Source organism: Panthera uncia, chromosome F1 (assembly GCF_023721935.1).
Source record: "Panthera uncia isolate 11264 chromosome F1, Puncia_PCG_1.0, whole genome shotgun sequence".
Taxonomy (NCBI): domain Eukaryota; kingdom Metazoa; phylum Chordata; class Mammalia; order Carnivora; family Felidae; genus Panthera; species Panthera uncia.
In genome coordinates, this window is record NC_064813.1 from 58,211,685 (window position 1) to 58,234,373 (window position 22,689).

Genomic DNA, 22,689 nt, shown 5'->3' on the forward strand with positions numbered 1-22,689 from the left:
CGGGCGCCCCCGGCTGCCCGCGCGGGCCCCCGCGCTGCCCCACGCCGCGCCGCGCCGGCGCCGGGCGGCAGGATGGGCTGTATCCAAAGCATCACCTGCAAGGCGCGGATCCGGCGCGAGAACATCGTGGTGTACGATGTGTGCGCCACCATCGACCAGTGCCCCACGCGCATCGAGGAGACCTCGCCCATCGTCCTGCGCTACAAGACCCCCTACTTCAAAGCCTCGGCTCGCGTGGTCATGCCCCCCATCCCCCGCCACGAGACCTGGGTGGTGGGCTGGATCCAGGCGTGCAACCAGATGGAGTTCTTCAACACCTACAGCGACCTGGGCATGTAAGCGACCGGCGGCGCGGTGCCGGAGCCGGGTCCCTGGCCCCGTCTCTCCTCCCCACCCCGACCCTCCCGCTCAGCTCCTTCTTAGCGCTCTCCCCATCCTCTTTCTAAACCTTCCTCCCGCCTCCTCTTCCACCTCCCTCCTCCCTGCGCTTTTGTTTCAGTGACAGGGCGGGTGTAGGGAGGCTCCTCGCGAAGGCATTTTCTGGTGGTTTGCTTCTGACTCCCCGTGAACGCGAGGAGGACGGTGCGGGGCGGCGAGAACACGACGAGGAGGGTTCGAGAGACGGGCGTCGGGGTGGCTGGCGAGTGCCCTGGGAGTTTCGGGGCGCCGTCTGGGCTTGGTGGGGGCTTCCCGGGAAGAGTTTGGGGGGACCTGTGGAGAGAGGAGCGGAGTGGAGTGCCGGGGGCGCACGGGCTGTGCCGCGCGTCCTGTGGAAAAGCCCGAGCGGGCTTGGAGGAGAAGGTCCCGGGCGTCCGAGCGGGACTCGCTGGTTCTGCCTTTGGTTCCCTCGATCGTTGGGTTTGAAACCTTGCGCCCCAGTCCGGGGAGCCTGCCGGCGTTAACATTCGGAGCCGCAGACCCGGCCGAGCCGCCTCTCCGGCTCGGCGCCCTCTGGACGAGGTGTGCGGCGGTGAGGAGCACCTTGTGCGAGCAGCCTGGGGCTGGCGTGGCGCGGTGTTTTCCTTGTGCTCCTGCGAAGCGCAGGTCCCTTGGCCGTCCAGGGTCCGTCCTTACTCCACTCACTAACTGCGGCGCTGGAAGGGATTCCCCGGCGCCCACCGGCGAATCCTGCCGGCGAGCTGGGAGCTCTCCAACTTCCTTCAGCAGCGCCGCTCGGTGAGCGCGGGGCTGGGCGGCTACGGGGAGACCCAGCGCCGCAGCGACGCCGCGGCCGCGGCCAGGAGCCCACAGCCTGCCCCAGCAGCGCAGGCTGCGGGCCCTCGCGTCCAAGACTTTTTAGTTACTCGGTTTTCTCAATCTCCCTGCCAGCTCCCTTGCAGGAGCAGAGTCTGAGCAGTGGGCGGCTGCAGCGGCTAACGGTTTGGGGGCCTGCCTTCTACCTGTGTTGCGGTGTTGGTCCAGAGCACCCTACCTGCAGGCTGTAGAGAAACCCTTTCCTGGAAATTGGGCCTCGTGCCATTTATCACCCGAAGACTCTAGAACTTCCAAGGTTCATCTCCTGAATGTTGATATGGGGCGAGCGTGTTTCTATTTCGAAAGGTCAAAGTATCCTTTCAGTGGCAGTTGGCAGGCTTTTTCTTGCATTCCGAGAGCATGTAAATTAACACTAGTCGTGGGTGCTAAAAGAAATTTTGACAGGTCGTTTTGTTCCCCTCACCTTCGCCTCAAAGAGTTTGAACTTTTCTCTTTAAGCACGGGATCTCAGTGCTGGAGAGAGCTCATTCCTAGTGATGATGGGTGAGAGCCTAGTTTCTTCTTGTAATGCCTCTGCTCGGTGTGTGTTCTTATCTTTCTGGAAGACAGCTGGATGTAAGAAATGGGGGTGGGGGCCATATTATTTTAGGTGGATCATGCCGTTTAAAACCAGACACACCCTCAAAAGGATGATTATATCTGAACACACGGGTCTCTTAAAGTGGCTTTTGTAGAAACTGTTTCCAGCAAAGTCAGAGCAAGCCCCAGACCAAGCAGAGGCTTTCCCTTTTGTCTCCCTGGCCCGGCTCTGATGGCAGTGTGCTCCTTGGCGGGGGTCGGGGCAGGGGGCAGTCACTGCAGTCTGGGGCCTCTGTAGAGGAGGCTGGGAGGGACTGAACAGAAACAGCCTCACTTTTCCCCAGACCGCACAGCCAAACCTCTCTGTTGCTCATATCTCTCGTGAATCAGTATCTCAAAAGCCAACAAACAAATAATTTCTTTCCATAAAAGAAAATATATTCTGCCTCAGGAAGAGCCAAGTTGAGCTATAAACAGACATAGTAGTTGAACTTCCTTGGATCAGTGGGAGGGTGTGCCCACCACGGAACCAACTGTGATGGAGATGAGCTGGGGTTGGGTCTGAGGGACACATATTCCCCCGACCTTATCTGACTGAATTCTTGCCTTTGGGGCTTGGGGAAAAGTTTTGCTTTTAAACTGCCGCTATCAGTATTTTAAGATTCTTGGTGGTCATCTTGCTGCAGGGGAGCAGGAGTGTCCCCAAGAAATCATGAAGCCTGTTATTGTAGATCTGTGCCCAGAGTCTACCTGTCTTTGTGGTCGCAGCAATTGCTGTGTGTTTAAGGATACTTTGGAGCCCAGATTTGATTGAACCGATCTCCACAAAATGTTTATGACCTGAAAACTTAGCCAGTGCAGACTTTTTAATGGGACCTCATGTTGCATGAATGTCATCACAGCCTATTAGTTATCTGCTTTAGCCAGTGTCTTGAGTTGGGGGCGGGGGGGGGGGGTGAGCGGAGAACACCGCAGGCTGAATTTTCACCCCTGTGCAATGCTGTTGTTCCATGAAGCATGATATGATCAGAGGGTTTAGCTTAGAAAGCTGCCTTTTCGACATTATAAAAGGGACTGCCAGAGGAAATCCACAATTGAAAATGGCAAGAAACTTCTAGTGACAGGCTTAAAAAGCAAACATGGGCTTTTGTGGTTTAGGGTTTCAGCATTTCCAGGAAGGAGTCGGTTTCTGAAGGAGCATTTGAAATCGTTGATGATACTGATGGCCAGAGCATCGTTTGAACTTGAACACATGTGACTTGGAATGTCCTCCCACGACCACATAGAACCCAGGCTGGGGAATACTTATGTCCCCTATTTATGTCTCCTGGGCCCTGGTGAATGCTGCCGATGCAGCCCTGGGGAGACAGCTGCAAGCCTTCCTCTTTTGGGGATGAAAGGCCTCTGGCTTTTCTCAGTCGTCCCATCAGATCCCATCAGTAAACAAATATTTACCGAGCGCCTCCCAGGTAAGGGCGCCAAAGGACCAGCAGGCAACTTCACTGTTCCTCAGTAGGAAGGAGTGTTCCCCAGGGTGTCGGAGAAATGCTGGAGACAGGGTTGGGAAAGCAGGCAGCGTGTTCTGGAGGCAGAAGGACTGGAGCTGGATGTGAGAAATGGATCAGGTTCACCTAGATGGGGGGGGGGGGGTTGGTGCGGATTCGTAAGGGGGACGAACAGCAAATACATGGAGTCAGGAAAAAAGAAGTTGTTCTAAGGGGGCATAAGTAGGCTGGGGGAAGGGGAGCTGTCAGGTCGGAGAGCAGTGGGAGACGAGGTCCGAAAGCAGGCTGGGGTCTGTCCGGGAAGGCCTAGAACAGTGTGACCCGGAAGAGAAGGTTGAGGTCAGGTCATCGGAGCCAAGACAGAGTGTCGGGAGGCTCTTCCCACCTCCTTCAGACCATGTGGGAGCTTTCCAAGAGGGACACAAAAATCTTTGTGATGGAACAGCTTTGAATGCTAGAGCGTGGCACCCAAGAGGTTTCCTGAGTGAGGTTTGAACAAAGAATGGGGTTCATGTGTCAAGGACGGACGAGGTGAAGCCGGAGTGCGGGGCGAGAGCCAGCAGCAGCCCTCCCCACTCTCTCGGAGCCCCATGTGAGGCATCTTCCGAGCTGTAAGGGAGCTCTGGTCAGCCCGGGTGAAACTTTTTTAGGAGATCGTAGCTCACTCCTGCCTGTCTCTCTACTCTACTCTTTCTTCAGAGCCAACGTTAATGAGAATTTGACTCCACTAACCCACCTTGGTCGTCTGTTCATTTCGACCCAAACTGGTTTCTATCCATCGCAGAATCGTTCTTGCTCAGTTTGTGACGTCCGTGTGACCAATACAGGAGACACCGTTGAGAGACACTTGCTTTTTCAGCAATGACAGCTTCCTCCATCTTGAATCACCCCCATCTTTTAGCTTTATGCCGTTTTTCTAGCTGTTTCTCTGTCTTACTCGAAGTACCGTTCATCAGGACGTTACTCATCTGATCCTCTCCCTGGTAATTTTATCCATCCCAACGGCAGCCTCTGTGTGATACGCAGTCACCTGTGGTATAGGTGTGTGTGTTTATGTAGTTTCCACTCGGCTGTCTCAAAGACATCTCAAATTTAATGGCTCCAAAGTGGACCTCTTTTTTTTTTTTTTTTTTTTTTTTTAATGTTTATTTCTTTTGAGAGAGGGAGACAGAGAATCTCAAGCAGGCTCCACACTCAGCACAGAGCCCAACGTGGGTCTCAATCCCACAATGGCGAGATCACGACCTGAGCCAGTGTCTAGAGTTGGGCGCTCAATCAGCTGAGCCACCCAGGCACCCCCAAACCAGAACTCTTGATTGCCACTATAGCTCCCTCCTCCCCAAATCTGCACCTCCACAGTCTTTCCCCCATCATGGTAAAGACCAGCCCCTTAGCTACTCAGGCTGAAACGTCTGTGTGTCACCCTAGATATCCTCCCACATGTCCAGTCCATCATCAAACCCTGCTGGTCCCATCTCCGAGATAGCTCTGTAATCCGGCCACCTATCTGCATCTACGCATACCCTCATAGGACAGGTCACCGTCAGCTATCATCTGCTCCAACAGAGGATTTCTAGACAAACTTGCCACCTCCATTCTTGCCCCCACCCCCCACCTCCAGTCTCTTCCCCACCCAGGAGCCAAGTGATACTTTTGAAACGTAAATGTTACCGCTTTCCTGCTTAAACTTTTTTACTGATAAATTCATTGCGGTCGGAATACAGTTTGAATTTGTATCCAAATTCAAGGGACAGCCTCTTCCCTGGTCTCTGAAGGTCTGTCCTCAAGCCGCGTTGGACTGTTTCCATTTCTTCAAAAAACCCAGCTTCACCCCAATTCAGAACTTTGCCTGTGCCGCTCTTGTGTCTGACGTCCTCTGGTTGCTCACCCTTCTCTAGAAGATTCCTACTTCTCAGTCACGTCTAAGCTGGTACCTCCTCAGAAGCCACTCTGATTTCACAGTTTAAATTCAGGTTCTTCTGGTCTCTTTGAGACACTATTCTTTTACTTGTTTCAGTTAGCGAGAATGTAATTGTATACTTATCTAACACCTGACCCTTCTACTGCCCCTTGAAAGTAGATACTGTATCCATTCTCTTCCCGTGAAGAGTGCATAGCTCCTAGCAGATACTCCATAAACATTTGAAAAAAATAAATGAGCCATTTTTTTCTGACCTCAGTGAGGCTATGTCACCTTCAACAAATCCTGTCTGTCTTCAAAGTCAGCTGTTCATAGTAAACCCAAGGCTAACCCTACCAAGCTCTTGAACTCTAGACATACGTGCCGTCACTTAGCATGGACACAGTTTAATGCCACTTTGCTTTTGTGTCATTTCATCCTGCCTTTGCCCCAGCAGATCCACTGCGTCTCAGAGCAGGGCTTCTGTCTGTCGCTTCCTCTGTCTCTGTGCAGTAATCTGTGCACCACGAGTCACGCTCAGCAAACGCGGAAGCCTCACTTTCCTGTCACCTGTGATAAAGTGGCATCCAGGGCCTGCCCGAGGAGAGGTAACATAGAGACCTTGTCCTAGCACGTCACCTGCATCGCTGACTCGTGGCCTGACTCTCAGGACCTGGGTACTTTAGCATTTAGCGTCATTTCCCCCAAAGCTAGCACGCCCCTTCTTGTTCACAGCTGCGTGCTGCCTGCGTGTGCAGTATGGCTTTGCGGGTGGCTCTCACTGGTCGTAGAGGTGCCTCCTTTAGGCATCTGATAAGTCCCCAGGCCATTGCACCAACAACCATCCCCCATTCCTGTTTCATCACTGGATGGGGGTGGGGGGGCATGATCTGGAAGTAGCTGGAACTGCTCCCCACCGGAAATGTTGGGGACTCCCAGTCTAGAGCATCAGATGGGAAACAGGATGCACTTCCCTTCTTAGAGTCCTGAGTGCCCTTGGAGGGGGCGGTGGCCTAACCCTTTGCCTCTAATCTTCCCCATCTGGGAGAAAGGGAGCTGCAGCAGATTAGCAGGCCTTATCAGGAAGCACTAAGCTCACTGGAGATAAAGCACAACCCCGGGGCTGGAGGGAGTGGGAGGAACCAGAGGAGACTTCAGGAAGAGGGTTCAAAGGGGACTTAAAAACGTGGCTGGTGGAACCCAGGATGCTAAAATACAACCGGGCACTGGGCAGACGGGACGGCAGGGTGTCAGTGACCTTGCACGGGGCAGCAGAGGCAGATGCTGTCTTTGGGGCCCGGTCTGCAGATGCTTCATGTTCCAGGTTAAGAGAGAAGGGGCGTCTGGGTGGCTCAGTCGGTGAAGCACCCGTCTCTTGGTTTCAGCTCAGGTCATGATCTCACAGTTCGTGAGTTCGAGCCCCACATTGGGGTCCTCTCTACCCCTTCCGCACTCACTCACTCTCTCTCTCTCAAAATAAATAAGTAAACTTTAAAAAAGAGAGAGAGAAAGAAAGAGAGAAAAGGCTGGCCGCTGCTGCGGCCTAGGGCCTCGCTTCTCCCTCGGCGCTCCTTGAGGAGAGGAACAGGGTTGCCCAAAGGCCCCAAGTAGGTGATTCTGTAGCTTCCTTCTCGTCCAGCCACTTGGGTCACAGATAACAGAGGGCTCCCCTTTCTGACGTGTTCACGCTGAACAGGCCGCAGGAAGTGGCCGTGATTCATAAATGGCTATCACAAGAAAAGAAATGATGTCAAGTTTGCCGTAACAGAGCATTCTGGTGAGCACTCCCAGAGAGGCAGGGCCCATGGAGGGCCGGGGTCCCTGGCAGGGGACAACCACAGAGAAGCGCCCACACCGACAATCATGCGCAAGCTGCCCGTCTTTCTCACCGGCCCTCCCCTCTCACTGAGGTGCCCTGGAGGTTTTGCCAAGGGTTGTAGACGGAGGGGCCGGTGTGTTGAGGTGGGAGAACCATTCCCATCAGGGAAAGCCTCCTGAGGCTGGGAGATGCTGCTACTGAAGGGCCACGAGGGGAGGGCCACGAAGGCAGGGGACAAGATGACACGGAAGGTCTCTGCTCCGAGTGCTTTCCACACACGGCCTCTGGGAATCTCAGCAGCCAGGGAGGCGCTTCTGTGGCCGGGAGGGTCAGTAGCGGGCCCAGGGCCTGAGGGGCAAGCGGCCCCGCCAGGAGGCCGGGCTGGGGCTCCCATCAGCCCATCACTGTGTCTGGTCCACGGCCTTAACTCCTAGGAAGGAGGTGCTCTGAACTGGCTCTGCGGAATATTGCTGTCCCCCGACGGTTCGCTGGTCTTTTCTGAAGCGGACCTAGTTGTAGTGTCTGCTCGGATCTGTCTTATTTCCTCACTCCTCGGGAAACGGAGAAAGTTGTCCTGAGGTCATGGATGTGGGCGTCTCAGAGCTCCCGCTGAGGGCAGACGTTAGCAGGATCTTTGGGGCGAGGGGTGCAGAGAAGGCAGGGAACCAGCTCTGTCCTCGCCCAGAATCTCGTTCCCTGGGAACAAGGGGACGCCTCCTTGCCTCACAGGGATCCCACGCCGGCCAGTCTGGGCTGCAGGTTTTAGGCCCATGCCTCCTCCAGGAGCTTCCTTGAGGGTCCGTGTCAGCCCTCATGGGCAGCATGACAGTCACCCAGACCCCTCAGTTAGCTGGACTTCAGAGTCTGTTCGTCCCTCAGGCTCTCCAGACAGTTGGTGTCTGGATGGACAACCAAGAACAGAAGGCAGATCACTTGTGGTGGTGGAAGGACCCTGGGCTTGCACATCAGCTCAGCGGACATACTCCTTGCACTGTCACTCCTTTCCCAGCCCATGCTGTTCCAGCTCAGGAAGGAGCTGCGGACTTTCCAGCCCCGGGTGGGCAGATGAGGACCAATACCTGAAGTGATTTGCACCCAGATGACGGCTGATGTGTCCGCTGTCGTTCATGTACTTGGTTCTTTCCATACAGACAGGTCCTGTCTCTATAAAAAGGAGACTTCACACAGGCACCCTGACAATGATCACAGACACGTTGAGGACAACCGTTATTCCCATTTTAGATGAGTAAGCAGAGACCCGAAGAAAGAGACTATGAAGTGTGCTCAAGGTCACCCTGGCAGGCACTGGTTGGGTCAGGCCTGGTGCCCAGGCCTCCCAACTCCTGCCCTAGAGCCTTTGTGTGCCAAGTGCACAGTCAGCCAGCCCTGGACAGGAGCCGGGGACAAGAGAAGTCATCCTGAGAGCCGCGCACACTCAGCACCCCTGGGTCAGTCAGCATTTGTGGCCTGTGAAGACCAGAGAGGGGCAGAGAGGAACATTGAAATGCATTCAGCAAAAGCAAAGAGAAATTTTCAGGCTGTCAGATTAAAGTGAAATAAATAAGACCTTGGCGTCTGATGGCACCCCAGCGGGGTCTCTGTGACAGGCCTGCCTCAGAAAGCCTCTGGCTGGCCTCCTCTCTTGGGGCCTGACCTTTCCAAGCTGGCTTTGGGCCCGCATCAGGCCCGGGCGCTCCGAGGCTGTCAGAGGTCTGGCTAATGGGAAGCGATAAACCGGTCAGCATCCTCGCTCAGCAGGCCCTGCGGCATCTTGAAGAGGCAGGCGGGCTGAGGAGATCGGGGCTTCTGGGCATGAGGGGTGGCCTCGACAGGCTTTGGCAAGTTGGAAACGGCCAGAAACGGGCCAATGAGATGTTGCTTTGCTCTAGAAATGGGAGTAGGGGGCCGGGGTCAGGGGCTGGGGTATGTGGGGACTGAAAGGCATGAAGGGGACTTAGATGGGCTAGTTGTGGGGGAGCAGGGTGCCACCCTCTTGTCCTCCTACTAAGAGCCCCCCGCTGAGCCTCCAACCCCAGGGGGCGGCCTCCACACCTACGGCTGACTCAATCCAAGACCAATTTTTTTTTTTTTCCAGTGACTCAAATAATGGAGAATCTGTTTCAAACCTTCCTAAATAAGCTTCCCAATTTTTAAGAAAGATAAGAAATTTGTGGGGCGCCTAGGTGGCTCAGTCGGTTAAGCATCCAACTTTGGCTCAGGTCATGACCTCGCGGTTCATGGGTTCGAGCCCCGCGTCGGGCTCTGTGCTGACAGCTCAGAGCCGGGAGCCTGCTTTGGATTCTGTGTCTCCCTCTCTCTCTGCCCCTCCCCCGCTCACGCTCTGCTTCTAAATAAATAAACGGACAAACATTAAAAATAGGGGCCCCTGGGTGGCTCGGTCGGTTAAGCGTCCGACTTCGGCTCAGGTCACGATCTCGCGGTCCGTGAGTTGGAGCCCCGCGTCGGGCTCCGTGCTGACAGCTCAGAGCCTGGAGCCTGTTTCAGATTCTGTGTCTCCCTCTCTCTCTGACCCTCCCCCGTTCATGCTCTGTCTCTCCCTGTCTCAAAAATAAATAAACGTTAACAAAAAAAATTAAAAAAGAAAAATAAATCTGTGCCATAAAACTAAACCCGCACTCCCAAGATTTCTTCGTGGCCTTTGATGCTGGGGAGGCTGTCTTATGCTGGGCCACACGTGCACTTCAAGGAAGGGGTGGGTATTGGCCTATTCTGTTGTCTGTCTGCCCTTGAGGCCATAAGCAGCTTACTCAACTCGATGATAGTCAGCCATCTGTTGAACATGCGTCTAGTGCTAAATGCCTCATGTGCCCTTCTGCAAAGTAGGGCCGTTCCTTTCCCCATAGTAGAGGTGAAGAAACTGAGGCCCGAAGGGGTTGAGTAACTTGCCTGGCATTGCCCAGCTCATCAGAGACAGAGCCAGGATGGGAAGCCAGACTTCCAGAGACTCTGTGATGTTACAAGCCTCATTAAGGGTTGAGTGAATGAATGAACGAACGAGGAAATACAGGGTGTTCAGGAGATGGCCTGAGTGCTTGCTTTTGTCCTTACTGAGCAGACCCGGGGAACAAAGGGTTTAATCAAATTGGAAATCACCGGCCTCCTCGCCTCCCAGCTGGTTTGCTCAGCTGGTCGTGACATGACGTTAATGAGACCGGGGTCTTGGGGTCGGACCCAGGGGACCCTCTTGGCACCCGAGTCAGTGTTCTTTGCCCTTCCGGCTACCAGTCACAGCAGAATCTAAAGAGAAACACCCAGAAAAAGGCAGGTAGTGGGTCAGCAGAATCATCTGTGAGTCACGGAGTGTTAGGGCAGCATGGGAGCTCATCTTGCCCACCTGCTCATCTTACAGACAGGGACACCAAAGCCCAGAGAGGGGCCGTGACACAGCCAGTGAGTGGCACCACCAGGCCTCAGACCCACGTCCTCCCGACTCCCTGCAGCCCTAGTCTGTAAAGTAGTAATTGGGTCACCACGTCTGATTTTTTCATCCCTGCCCCCACCACCCTGCACGCCGTTTGCTGAAGGTCCAGGTTTCTGGACAGAGATGGCCACCCGCCCAAGAGAGGAAGCCACACAGAGGACAGGAAGAACCCGGCCCTCGGCAGCACAGAGGGGAGCTCGGATCAGCCCAAGGGATGTCTACACAGCTGCCAGGAACAGAGAGACCAGCCTATTCCCAGTGTCCACAGACAGTGATTAGCTAGCAAGAAAGGAGAGGGTCTCCCCAGAGAGGCGCATCACAGATGGCAGGAAATGGGAGGGTTTGGCAGCCCACGGGGGGGGGGGGGGGGCGGGGGGAGGGATGTATGGAGAAATTGGGATTCTGCCTGGGTGCCCAGCAGCCCGGAATCCCTCTCCCCCACCTCGTACTCCCCTCCCACCCAGGTGCTGATGCTGTACGTGGGCCCCCTGGCTCGCTGCCCACACACAGGCAGGGTGGCTTCAGGGCCCCTGGCAGCTCCAGAAGAAACAAGATCCAAGTGGTGTCAAAGATGACAGATTGTGAGGGGCCGGGGGCCCTCCCCTGATAGCAGGGCTCAGCTGGGAGGCCCCCATGGGGCAGAACAGATGGGGAGAGTCTGAGAGGGATATCCTAGCAGCCTGGAGACTCCGTTTCTGTTGTGGCTTTTAGTTGGGTTTCTCTCCATTTTTTTGGGGGGGGGGAGGGGGTCTTATTTTTTGTTAACTTGAGGCACTTTAGCAGGGGGCATGATCGAAGTGGGCTGTCTGTTCACTGCAAAGAAGGGAGGGGTGGACGGGAACAGAAACGAGCCGGTCAGGGCCAACACACCGTTTGCCCGTTGTGGGATTTAAGGAGGGTCTAGAGGAAGGACTGCAGAGGGGGCCGTGTGTGCCTCTCAGCAGCCTGTCACTTCTGCCCGTCTGGTGACTCCAAAACTGTGTCTTTGTACCACTCCAGGCTGCCCGTCAGTCGTGATGACTAGAAAGTCAGAGCAATGTCACGTGGTCTGTCCCCCTCTTACACGGTCCTGTTCCAGCCTGGGCCTCCCTCTCAAAACTTGGCACTAGAACCTACCTCTGGACCTCCCTGGAGGAGGACGCCCCTTCAGATCTCCTGGCCTAGTTGGGCCCCTCGGCAGTGTCCCCTTGGCCCGCGGGGCCTTTTCAAGTCCCTGTCCACCACGTGCAGCATCTCTTGAGTCTGTGTCGACATTTCCCTGCCTGGTTTCTGGCCCTCTGCTTTATCTCGGGTCAGTCTCTCTTACTCTGTCAAGCCGCTGGGCCTTAGCCAGATGCCTGCCCCAGCCCCGTGTCCTCCTGGGTCCTCCCTGTCGGGCTCCCTCTTTCCATCTGAGGTGGGAGGGAGAAATGCAGAGGGGGTCCTGGCCGGAGGAGCAATGCTGTCCTTTGCCCCAAAAGCCCGTGAGCCACCCTGTCCTCCTCATACCCTCTAAACCTGCACTGGGTACCGTCCTCTCGTGGTGGGGGCGGGGAGGGTTTCAAAAGCCATGGAAAGAGCTTTATTTTTTTTAAGTTTATTTATTTAGTTAGAGCGAGAGCGAGCACAGGAGGGGCAGAGACAGAGAATAATCCCATGCAGATCCTGCTCTGTCAGTGCAGAGCCTGATGTGAGGATTGAACTCATGAACCGTGAGATCATGACCCGAGCCATAATCAAGAATTGGACGCATAACTGACTGAGCCACCCAGGTGCCCCCATGGAAAGTTCTTTATAAGGAAAATTGTTTGGGACTGAAAGGGGCAACCAAACTAGAGTTCTGGAAGACTGGCAAGGCAGCTGAAACTCAGACAAGACCAGAGGACTGGGGACATCCCCAGAGTGGGTGGGGCTGGGAGGGGGCCAGTCCACTCACAGAAGTCTGTACCAGAGGGATAGGGTATGAAAGAAGTTTGAGAACATGGTTCACTGCCCTTGTCCTCTTGGTGACCATCAGAAAGGCCTGGGTGTCAAGAGCAGACCCTGCGATGTGGGAAAGAGGACAGTTGATGAGGTGTGGATGGGGCCCAGGGAAGCCACAGTCAGCCTGGTTCCTGCCCAGCAAGGCCGGACAAACTCTTGACCTTCTGTCCTGCCCTGCCTGCTGGGTGTGAACTTGGGAGACCCGGGCAGGGCTGGTGCTGATCTCACTCCCGCCCCAAAGCCAAGAACAGCTACCCTTGGTCTTCTTTGCTGAAAAGCCCCTAGGGTAACAGTCTCTGGTCAGGTAGCTGAGCTGAGTGGCCCCAACTAAGGGGTGCCAGAGACAGAAGGAAGGGTTGGGGCCGGGAACCCCGAGGTGGCCCCTCTGCGGCCAAGGTGGCGTCCTCCTGCTCCGGCCACTGTCTCATCTTCTCTCAGGTGTCTCTGAGAGAGGTCACCTTTTCCGAGCCCGAGTCCCACAGGGAATCTCACCACCTGGGTGTACCTGTGGGGTCCCTTAATCACTATTGAAAAGACTTTTCAGAGGTGGAATTATTGCATAATTAGACGAAAGGTTGGACCTGAAGGTTGCCTGAAAGGGGTCACTGTGCAGATTTGGAGCTAAAAGGGCCCCTTTCTCCTGCAGGAACTCCCAGGCCCTTGGCGTAGCATGGAAGGGGGGAGAGGTGGCTCTGTCTACCTGGTAAGGTTTTCGCGGAAACCTTATCTGTCAGCCTTTAACCTCCAGATCTGTGCATACTTTTCCATTAAGCAGCCAATTCTCTTTTAGCCACATGGCTGAAGGGTGGCGTGCATCCAGGACTCGAAGTCGGGGCGCCTGGGCGCAGCAGCCCCCGCTGGGGGTTGTTTGTGAACACTTGGGGCTTCAGATGGTTTTTTCTCTACTCACATGGTGCCACGGTTTCTGCGGCTTGTGTCGGTGACGACAGACAGGATGGAGGAGTCCTAGGCCAGGTACCCCCACAACTGGACGAACAGCCACCACTGAGCCAAGAAGAGTAGAGATGCTTCTGGGTCAGCAGATAGGTGTGTTTAGCTTTGCTGCAGGGGAGAAATCCATCCTTACTTGAATGCCGAGAGTGGTTTTTCTAAGACTTACCCTCAGCGTCTGGTGCTTCTTGAAATGTCTGGGCAATCAGAATTAGGATCTAGAGTTTCACTGTCGTATTTATGACTTGCCACAAAAAAGGAAAAACATTTCGGAATGGGTTTAATGCTATTCCAAAAGAGCAAAGACATTGAGAAAAAAGTTCCATTAGAAACCTCTCTGGTTAAAGGGAAGTGGAGTAGCTAGAGAGACAGAAGCGGGTAGATGGCGAGGCTGCCTTCACGGGGACGGGTCAGGGGCTAAGTATATCCAGAGTCCAAGAACACAGACTATTTACAGGCTAGCATCAAACTCTTGAGCTGTTATGGCTCTCCCTCCAATCATTTCTAGTCTCCAGGGTTCAGTTTCTTCTGTGATGCCTCCCCTGTCAGTCAACATTTTGATCCGTGCATGCATGACCCAGGACGGAACTGGGATGGAGCTCCCTGGCCTGTAGCTCCTTGGTGACAATCAACTTCCGTACAAGCTCAGAACGTTGGTTCTGGGTCCCTCCATCCAACTTCTGGTTAGTCACTATTTATGTCCATATGGCCCAACTTGTTACTTGTGTTGTGCAAACGTTCTGTGTTCTTGCCAAGCTTTATCTGCTTGATCTATTAGTTAGTGAGAAGGTCTGTTGAAATTTCTCTCCATGCCGGGGTGTTCATCACTCTTCCTGCAGGGTTCTCGAGTTTGCTTTATACATTTTGGGGCTGAGCCTGCTTGCTTCTTTGGTTTCGCTTCCTCTTCATTTTTGACCTCTGGGGAACGTGTTTTTGCAAGCTCAACTGTGGATCCCATAAGAGATTTGTAACGGAGGGTCTTCCAAGATATTTATTTCACTACATTATGATTTCCTTACTAGGTTCTTCTGTTCCTTAACTGTAAAGCAAAAGTAAGGCAAGAAGTAAGCTTTTTGTGGCTACCTTTTCTGGTTGGAAGGAATACCTTTCAGAGCAAGCTGCTTGTCCAGGCGAGGCCCTTTGGTAAAAAGAACTGAGGTTTCTCAGCAGCCCACCATTGGGGGTGGAGAGAGGAGCCAAGGCACTGGGAGGGTCTTGGATTGGGGGGGGGGGGGTCTGGGAAGACCCCTGCCATGCACTGGACACAGCCGACTGAGGCGTGCTGTTGTCTCGGTGACTCCGTTTCTCTGCTTTGTTGTCAGTGCTCTCTGGTCAACGACTATGGCATTTGTCCCCATCTGTGCACACCTCAGGGCCCCAGCTCTTCCTGGACAAGCCAGGATGTTCTGGAGAGGAGAGCTGCATTCCTAGGAAGCCTCGAGGCCCTGCCTGAGCACAGCCACCCTCCGTGTCTCTCTGTAGCATCAGAGACTCAGAAGGAGTTGGCTCCAGATTTCCCCGCTCTTCTTCCCTGGGCTGACCCCTGAGGCTCATTTTGCGCTGGCATTTGGCTTTTGGCAGGTGGTGAGCTGGTTTGCCTCCTTCTCTTCCAGATGGCTCCGAGAAGGACCGACAGGAGGAGGAAGGGGGTGGGGAGACAAAGCTGTCTGCTGTTTGGCAGGCGGAACCAGGGACCCCAGAGAGGGCACACACACACACACACACACACACACACACGCACGCCCGGCATTGCCCTGGCACTCCTCGGGCTGACTCTCTCCACATGTGGGGATGGGGGTGGGGACGCCCTGCGTCGAGCTACCCTGGGGTGTGCAGATCTCAAGGTAGTCGGAGTCACGTAAAACTCGAATCTGGTGACAAAAGGCGAGGCTGGAGCTTCCGCATTTACAAAAGCGCCTTTCTGTAGTTACTTCTGCTGAGGCTCCGATTCATTCTTCGAGGCGGTGGTGTTGTGCACATGACGCTGGAGAAAACCAAGGCTCGGGAAGCTTAAGCGATTTGGCAGGTTTACACGGTTAGGAAGTGGCCACGCTTGCCATCTGATTCCAGATTGATTGCTCCCTTTAGGTAGCTGATGCCAGAAAAGAGGGACGCAATGGAACTTTAGACGCCGAAAAGACCATGGAGCCCCCCAACCCGACGGCTTTGCTTTGTAGGTTAAGCAACGACACAGATGTGAAAGGAGGTGAAGGGAACTGTCCAAGGTCATACCAACAGCTAAGCGGCAGACCAGCTGAGATCCCCCAGGATTGAGTTTATTTTAAAATATGTCTGGGTTTTTAATAACAATTCAGTGAGTTTAATTTTTTTATACAAGCTTATCACTTCTCTGAGAAACACACTGTATAACACAGTAACGGTCTGCAGGAATGACCTCGCCTGGACAGGCGCTTTATTGGGGGCACAGGGTTTCTGCTGTCAGCTGGCCTTCCTGGCTCCGAGGGGCAGAATGACTTATCTCCTCCCTCACGTTCATGTAGTGCCTGTCAGAGATCTAGGCTCTACTTCACTCAGGTGACTGTCAGGTAAGTCCCTTCCTAACCCACGTAGTCAACAGTGATTCACTGATTCACCACCCAATAGGCACAGGACGATCATGAGATACCAGATGTTTTACCAAAATGTACCTCATTAATATTGGTTTAAATTCCTATTGTCTACGGCCGCCTGGGTGGTTCATTAGGTTGAGCATCCGACTCCTGATTTTGGCTTGGGTCACAGTCCCACGGTTCATGAGATCAAGCCTGGCATCGGGCTCTGTGCTGACAGCACAACACAGAGCCTACTTGTGATTCTCTCTCTCTCTCTCTCTCTCTCTCTCTCTCTCTCTCTCTCTGTCTCTCTGTGCTTTCCCCACTTGTGTGTGCTCTCTCTCTCTCTCTCTCTCTCTCTCAAAGAAATAAACTTTAGAAAAAGTCTTTTTAAATAAATAAATAGGGGCCCCTAGGTGGCTCAGTCAGTTAAGCGTCTCACTTCAGCTCAGGTCATGGTCTCACTGTTGGTGGGTTCGAGCCCCACGCCGGGCTCTGTGCTGACAGCTCAGAGCCTGGAGCCTGCTTCTGGTTCTGTGTCTCCCTCTCTCTCTGCCCCTCCCCCACTTGCACTCTGTCTCTCTCTGTCTCTTGAAAATAAATAAATATTTTTAAAAAGTTGTTAAATAAGTAAATAAATAAATTCATATTCTCTCTGTTGCACACATAAGGAAACTGAGGCCCTTCAGAGATCATGTGATTTGCCCAACCTTGCAGTGCTAGAACCAGAATCGAAGAGCAGGTTCAAAGGACTCCTGGGCTCTGCTCCTGACCACAGAGATCAGTGCAGCATTTCTCGTACTGTTGCTTCACCTACAAGAGAAAAGTTAACCTTACGATTCCAAGCAGGGCTGGAGAAGGCTGGGAACAGCAAGTAATGTGAACCCATTGACAGGACTATTGCACACACTCTTACAAGCTGTAAGTACAGGAGAGGCATTTCAGGATTCTTCTGAGGGCCAACACAACACTCTTTAAAAAAAAAAAAAAAAAGATATAAAGGTTTGTGCTCTTTGTGTTACCAGCTCTTTAGACCCCTCACGGCTTTACTTGCATTCAGGTGGGGTCTCCATGCGGCAGAATTGGGTGGAGCTAGAGATTCCTTGTCGTTGGTGTCCTTGTCGGAGACGGAGTATTAGATTCCCAGGAGATTAGATTAGTGCACCATGGTGGAGAAGGGCATGGGGTTCAGAGCCGCCCACCTCCTGGAACTCACTGTCCTTGACTCCTCTTTGGCTGAAGGCCACATAGCATGAAAGAGCATGGACTTGGAGCCTCCAGACAGAGGCTGTGTACATGGGTCCATACGTAGCTGTTACTAGCTGTGTGACTTCAGACATCTCGGGTACCTCTCTGTGCCTCTGCTTCCCCATCCATAAAAGGCAGTGCCTCCTGCAGAATGTTGTTCTGAAGATTTCATGAGTTGACGTTTGTGAACTGCCTACGGCAGTGCCTGACGTATCGCAGGTGCTCTGTGGTTCTGTTAAATTTTTTTTTTAATGAGCGAACAAATAACTGAATGGACAAGGCTTTATGGAATACCTGGGGCATGCCAGGAACTAGGATCGGAAATCTTTCATACCGTGCAGAAACACTGGGTAAAAGCCCTTCCTCCAGCTAAATCAGCCAGCCGGTGTTAAGCACTTGGGTGCTCGGTACTGTGCGGGGTCCACCGTGAACTTTGTAGGGAGGCCCACCCAGAGGCGGCAGAACCTGATAGGCCAGTAGAGACCGCCTAAAGACCACCGTCAGTTGTGTTTTCTCCAGGCAGTATTATACCTGTTCCCTAAAGTGTCCTTACAGGTTCAGACCTGCTCATCCTTGGGGTCCTATTCCCAGAGAAGGTCTAGCACGAGCGGGCAGCAGCCATGAAGGACTTCCATCCTGGCGTTGTCATCCCGGCATCATGCCTGCTTTGAGCCTCCAGAACCACAGCGGTCCAGCAAAAGAGGGCGGCTGTTACCTTCAGCAGCCTCGAGGACTTTTCTGGCCATCCTCACCTCCTGCACGTCCCTGTTCTAGATGTCAGCACACTCCCCTGCCCCGTGTCCGTTGCTGCACTTACTAGACTTTCCTTGTTTTCCTTCCTGACCACCGCTCCCAGGACAGATTTCTCTCTGCTCCTCTCCTCCTGGATTTGGTGTCTCCTGAACCGCAGACCCAGAGCTCAAAACTCTTGGATTAGATTATAAGCTCAGGATTTCTAGGAACCCTGATGGCTTTGTGTGTGTGTGCTTGGCTGGGGGTGGGACCTGCAAAGAAAGATTACAAGGTCATTATCACAGAGTCATCAACCTAGCCTGAGCACTGATACTGAGGAAGGCAGAGGACCCAGAGCATCCAAGACAAAGCTCAGGATAACGGCAGGTAGTAGAAGCCAAAATGAAACGCACGCTAATGCTCAGGGGGCTGTTTACCTGCACCGAGAGGTTGACAGAGATGTCCCCTGAGACCCATTCCCCACGATTTGTCCAGTTTACCATCCTATTGGCTTTCTGGGTTCTGAATTTGAACATCAGCTTAATGTGCCACCCTCTGACCCTGTAATCAATAAGTTTAATTCAGAGGTACAAAAAGGGATTCGGACAGGATCCTAAATAAACATAATGCTTTGTGGTCCCAGATGTCATAAAACCCTGCATGGAGAAGGTAGAAATTGGCCCTTGAGGCCGAAAGCCTTTTCAACAAAATGGCCATGGCAGTAACTCTGAAAGATCAGTCCATTGAACTAAAGGCCCAGCGCATTCCCATGAATTGTCCTCAGGGAAGTTTCTGGACCTCCAGGCCATGTTAATAATAACCATTCTTCATCTTGGTAATGGAAACTTACAAAGTGCTTCTGTTCATAACGTTTCCTTTGCTCCTGGCAATGGTCGTAAAAGGAAGGTAGAGAAGGTATCATCTCTTTTTTGCAAACGAAGAAGGCAAGATTCAGCGAAGTTATGTGACATGTCCAAGGCCAGAAGGCACAGGCATAGGACTAAACAAGCTTCTTCTAACTCGTGATCCACGATTTGTCCACTTTGCCATCCTGCTGGCTCTGGGTTCTGAGCATCAGCTTGATGGGCAGCTAACCATGAAGAGCCAGTCACCTTTCATTTGGAAAACTTGCATAGATGGGCTCCACTTGGTGCCAAAAATGTGTCCAAGTTGAGCTTATCTTTGAGAATATATGGATCCAAGATGGGCATTTTGCTGACTTTTGCTGAAATAATGCTTTTGGGCTCTCTTAAAGTCACAAAACAGCAGAAAGGGAATTGGGGAAAACATCTGACCCATCCCTCACTCTCCCCCAGGAAACCCAGAAGCAGGTGGGTGTCCTGTATGATGCGGCCCCTTCTGCAACCGCCCCCCTCCCCCGCCACCTTTACCCATCGAAAAGCCTCCTTGCCCTTTGAAAACCCAAGCAAAATGCTGATGCCATGATAGCATCTGGACCCAACCTCCAGGATGCCCCAGAAGGCAGGACACCAGATGCGCTCTGGGACAATTTTTTGCCATTCAGACAGGTTGGGCAGGGGCAGTGAGACAGGTGCAAGCACTTCCAAAATGTAAAGTCTTGCCTTGGGTGTATGCTGAGAAGGCAGCTCTGATTTGGAAAAAGGAACATGCTGGAACCAGTCTTGATGGAAAAGATGAGAGTCTGAGGCAGGAATGGTGATTCCTACAGTCCTCGGGCCTCCTGAGTCTGTGGATATCAGACAGAGATCACCTTCTTTGTCCCAGGGCCTTCCAGGGAGCACAGCCTTTACCTTGAGTAAAGCAGATTCAACCCCTTCAGGTGCCCTACCACCTGTCTTTTTTGGCATAGTTTGAGAATCAAGGCACTAGAAGTCTGATGTGGGTCTAACATTTCAGTGTTAGTCAAGCCTAGAAGGTGGTGTTGGGTCCCCCCTCCCACCCACCCCCATCTGAGGCTTTTTCAAAAAAAAAAAATGCAAAACGTCTCCTTTCCATAGGCAGGAGAAAGTTTGGAAGACTTTCTTTGGAAGAGAGGGTCGCGTTTTTAGTGGGAAGATGAATGGTGTCTTAGAGAAATCTCTAGGTGAGGTCCCAGGGGAAGAAGAGAGTAGGGGTTTCTTCCACAAAGAAATGGCAGGTCTCCCCTTCCCCTGTGGGCTACCTTTGATGTACTCTTTCCCCCTTGAAGCTGAAGAGTCTGCCCTGAGGAAAGTTAGTTTACACCTTGTTACTGAAGAAAAAAGCTGAGGTTGGAGAGAGAAACAGCCACCCACTCCCTGTCTGTCAAGAGCCAGTACAGCTTGAGATGAATGGGAGACCTCTCTCTGCTCCCCTCTCCGCCCGCCCCATTACACTCTGATGCTTCCTGCTTCATCGTGAGGACAGCCAGCCGCCTCCTCCCCATCCCCGCCTCCCACCTTTTGGAATTGAGCTAATGCTTTAGGAAATATTTAATGTTCCTATGCCTCCCTTGCATAGAACCAGTTTCAGGGTTCTTGTGATCCTGGATTTACATCCGTCTCTTTCATTTCCTACAAATTTATTGCCATCTGTTGGTTTCATTCCTATGACACCCACATCGAGATCATTCATAAGGAGGGTCGGAACCATTCCTAGACCCTTCGCTTACGCAGCACTTTCCCCCATCCAAATGTCTGAGCCTGTGTGGGTCTGTGAAGGCATAATCTCCTTTCCCCTTCCTCTCCCCACTCTCACGTCTCTCTGTCTCTCTGTCTCTGTCTCTCTAAACACACACGCAGGTGCGCGTATTTGACCGTCAGGCAATTTAGAGTTTTGGCATTTGTTTCCTGAATGATGAGAAGTAGGCACTCACCGATCCCTTTATCCCTTGGGAACCCTGGTTGCTGGACCCACTAATTTGGGTTCAGGATTTCTTTGCTGCCTTTCCTCAGCTCTTTGGTCTTGTTGTTACTTGCTCCCACATAAAATCCCCTTCCTTCTTTATTCTCATCAAAGGTAAGTTAGCAGGTTGTGCCTCATCTGTCCCTCAGCCCCTGAGGGCATCCAGTCCCTCTCATCCTGCCACCCCACCTGCTCAGGGATTGGAGGGCTTGAGGAAGGACTGAAAGAGATGGCCCATGCTGAGGGGTCAACACAGAGCCTGAGTCGCAGTGAAGGGCTCCATACGCATTGTTGGTGGTGTTGAAGCAGTCCTGTGTCTTATCCTAACCTTCTCAGATCTGCCCACCCTCTTCTCTCCATCCCCGCCCCCTAGTGCAAGCCTCAGCTCCTCTCAGCTCTGCCACTGCCTCCGTGGCCTCCCAGCTGGCCCCCCTGCCTCCCGTCTTCATGCGCTTCCCTCTGCCACGCAGCCTCTGCATCTCCGCGTATACATCTGATCATCTCACCCCTTCTACTTAAAAACCTCCTAAGGTTCTCCATGCCCTCCGAGATAAAATTGAAACTCCTTACCAAATAATGCCAACGTCCGGAGACCTGGCCCTCCCTGCCAGGGAAGCCCAGGCCATCTAACCTGCCTCACCCAGAGCTATAGTATACTGCATGCCACCCACAGCCAGGGTTCCCCTCCCTTCTGTAATACACCTGTGAGTCTCCCCAGAGAGCCCCCCTGGCATCCACCTCACCCCAAGTCTGGATTAGGTCTCCCTCCCTCCCACTGCCTAGCCTCCACCATACATTAATAGCCAGCACTTACACGTTCCGAAGTATTTCATACATCTTGACTCAATTCTCACACCAGTCCTGTGAGCTGGGCACTGTTATTATGGCCACCTGTACATGCGGAAATTGAGACATAGAGGAATTAAACGATTTGCTCAGGACCACACAGCTCTTCAGAGCCACGATTGGAACCCAGTGATCTGGCTCCAGAGTCTGCGTTCAGAGCCACCAGGCTCTGTGGTCTCCTTTGATCAAACTATGTCCTTTACTGGACTCCTTGCCTGAGAGGCCATGTGCTCTGCGTGTTTGAATCCTGGAGCCGGCCACACTGCCTCCAGGTAGGGGTACATCTCCTTCCAATTAACCCTTCAGCCAATCCAGCCTTCTAGGCCCATGGGGCTCAGTAGATTGAAGACTAACCCACCTTATGTAGCCAGTTGCCCACCCATCATTCCATAATAGGCCTAGAATGCCTTCTATGTGTTAGAAGCGTAGGGTCAGAGACTTAGAACACAACCCTTCCCCCTTGGGGAACTTGTGATTTGGTTGAGGAAATAAACAAGATTATACACAAATCTAGAGCCATGGTAATAATGCCTCAAAGCACAAACAAAGCCAATTTCTTTGATTTATGGTCTATCCTGATACAGAGTCTCCATGTTGTCCCAGCTGGACTCCAGGTCCCTTGAAGGACTATGTGCCCAGCGCTCACCAAGTTCCTCTCTGTGGGCTCAAGGCTCCTGCTGCTGTGCTGTGCCTTGGCCTGAGTGACATAGTCTTCCCAGGCCTGGATGGTAGAGGTCGCTCAAAGGTATTGGGCATCTGGGAGATCCTAGGTTGGAAGCGGACTTGTGAGGGCAGAGCCCAACAGCAATAGGCCCGAGTTGTTGAGGACACCAGAACCTCCTTTAAGGTGTAGTCTGACCGCCCCCCCCCCATCCCCAACAATCACTTTCCATTGCACAGTGTCCCCTAGTGACCTACCTCAGTATAGATCTCTACAAGGCAGCGATCCCCTTCCATGTCAACATGCCCCAGGACAGGGCTGGCTGCTACCGTGCCACTCACCCTCACGACCAGTCTGATCACAGGGGATCTGTGCCCAGGGCAAGGAAACCAGGATCTCTGACAGCATGCCATGCCAGGGTGCAGGGAGACCA

The 22,689-nt window shown here is 53.0% G+C and overlaps 1 protein-coding gene across 1 annotated transcript in view; it reads left to right on the forward strand.

Annotated features, from left to right (window-relative positions):
• The first annotated feature begins 72 nt into the window (after positions 1–72).
• The window catches only part of FAM78B (family with sequence similarity 78 member B), a 79,801-nt gene continuing 57,184 nt past the window's right edge, over positions 73–22,689 (forward strand). The window contains exon 1 of the mRNA XM_049635248.1: positions 73–335. Within this exon, the coding sequence (XP_049491205.1) occupies positions 73–335 (263 nt within the window). The remainder of the gene's footprint in view (positions 336–22,689) is intronic.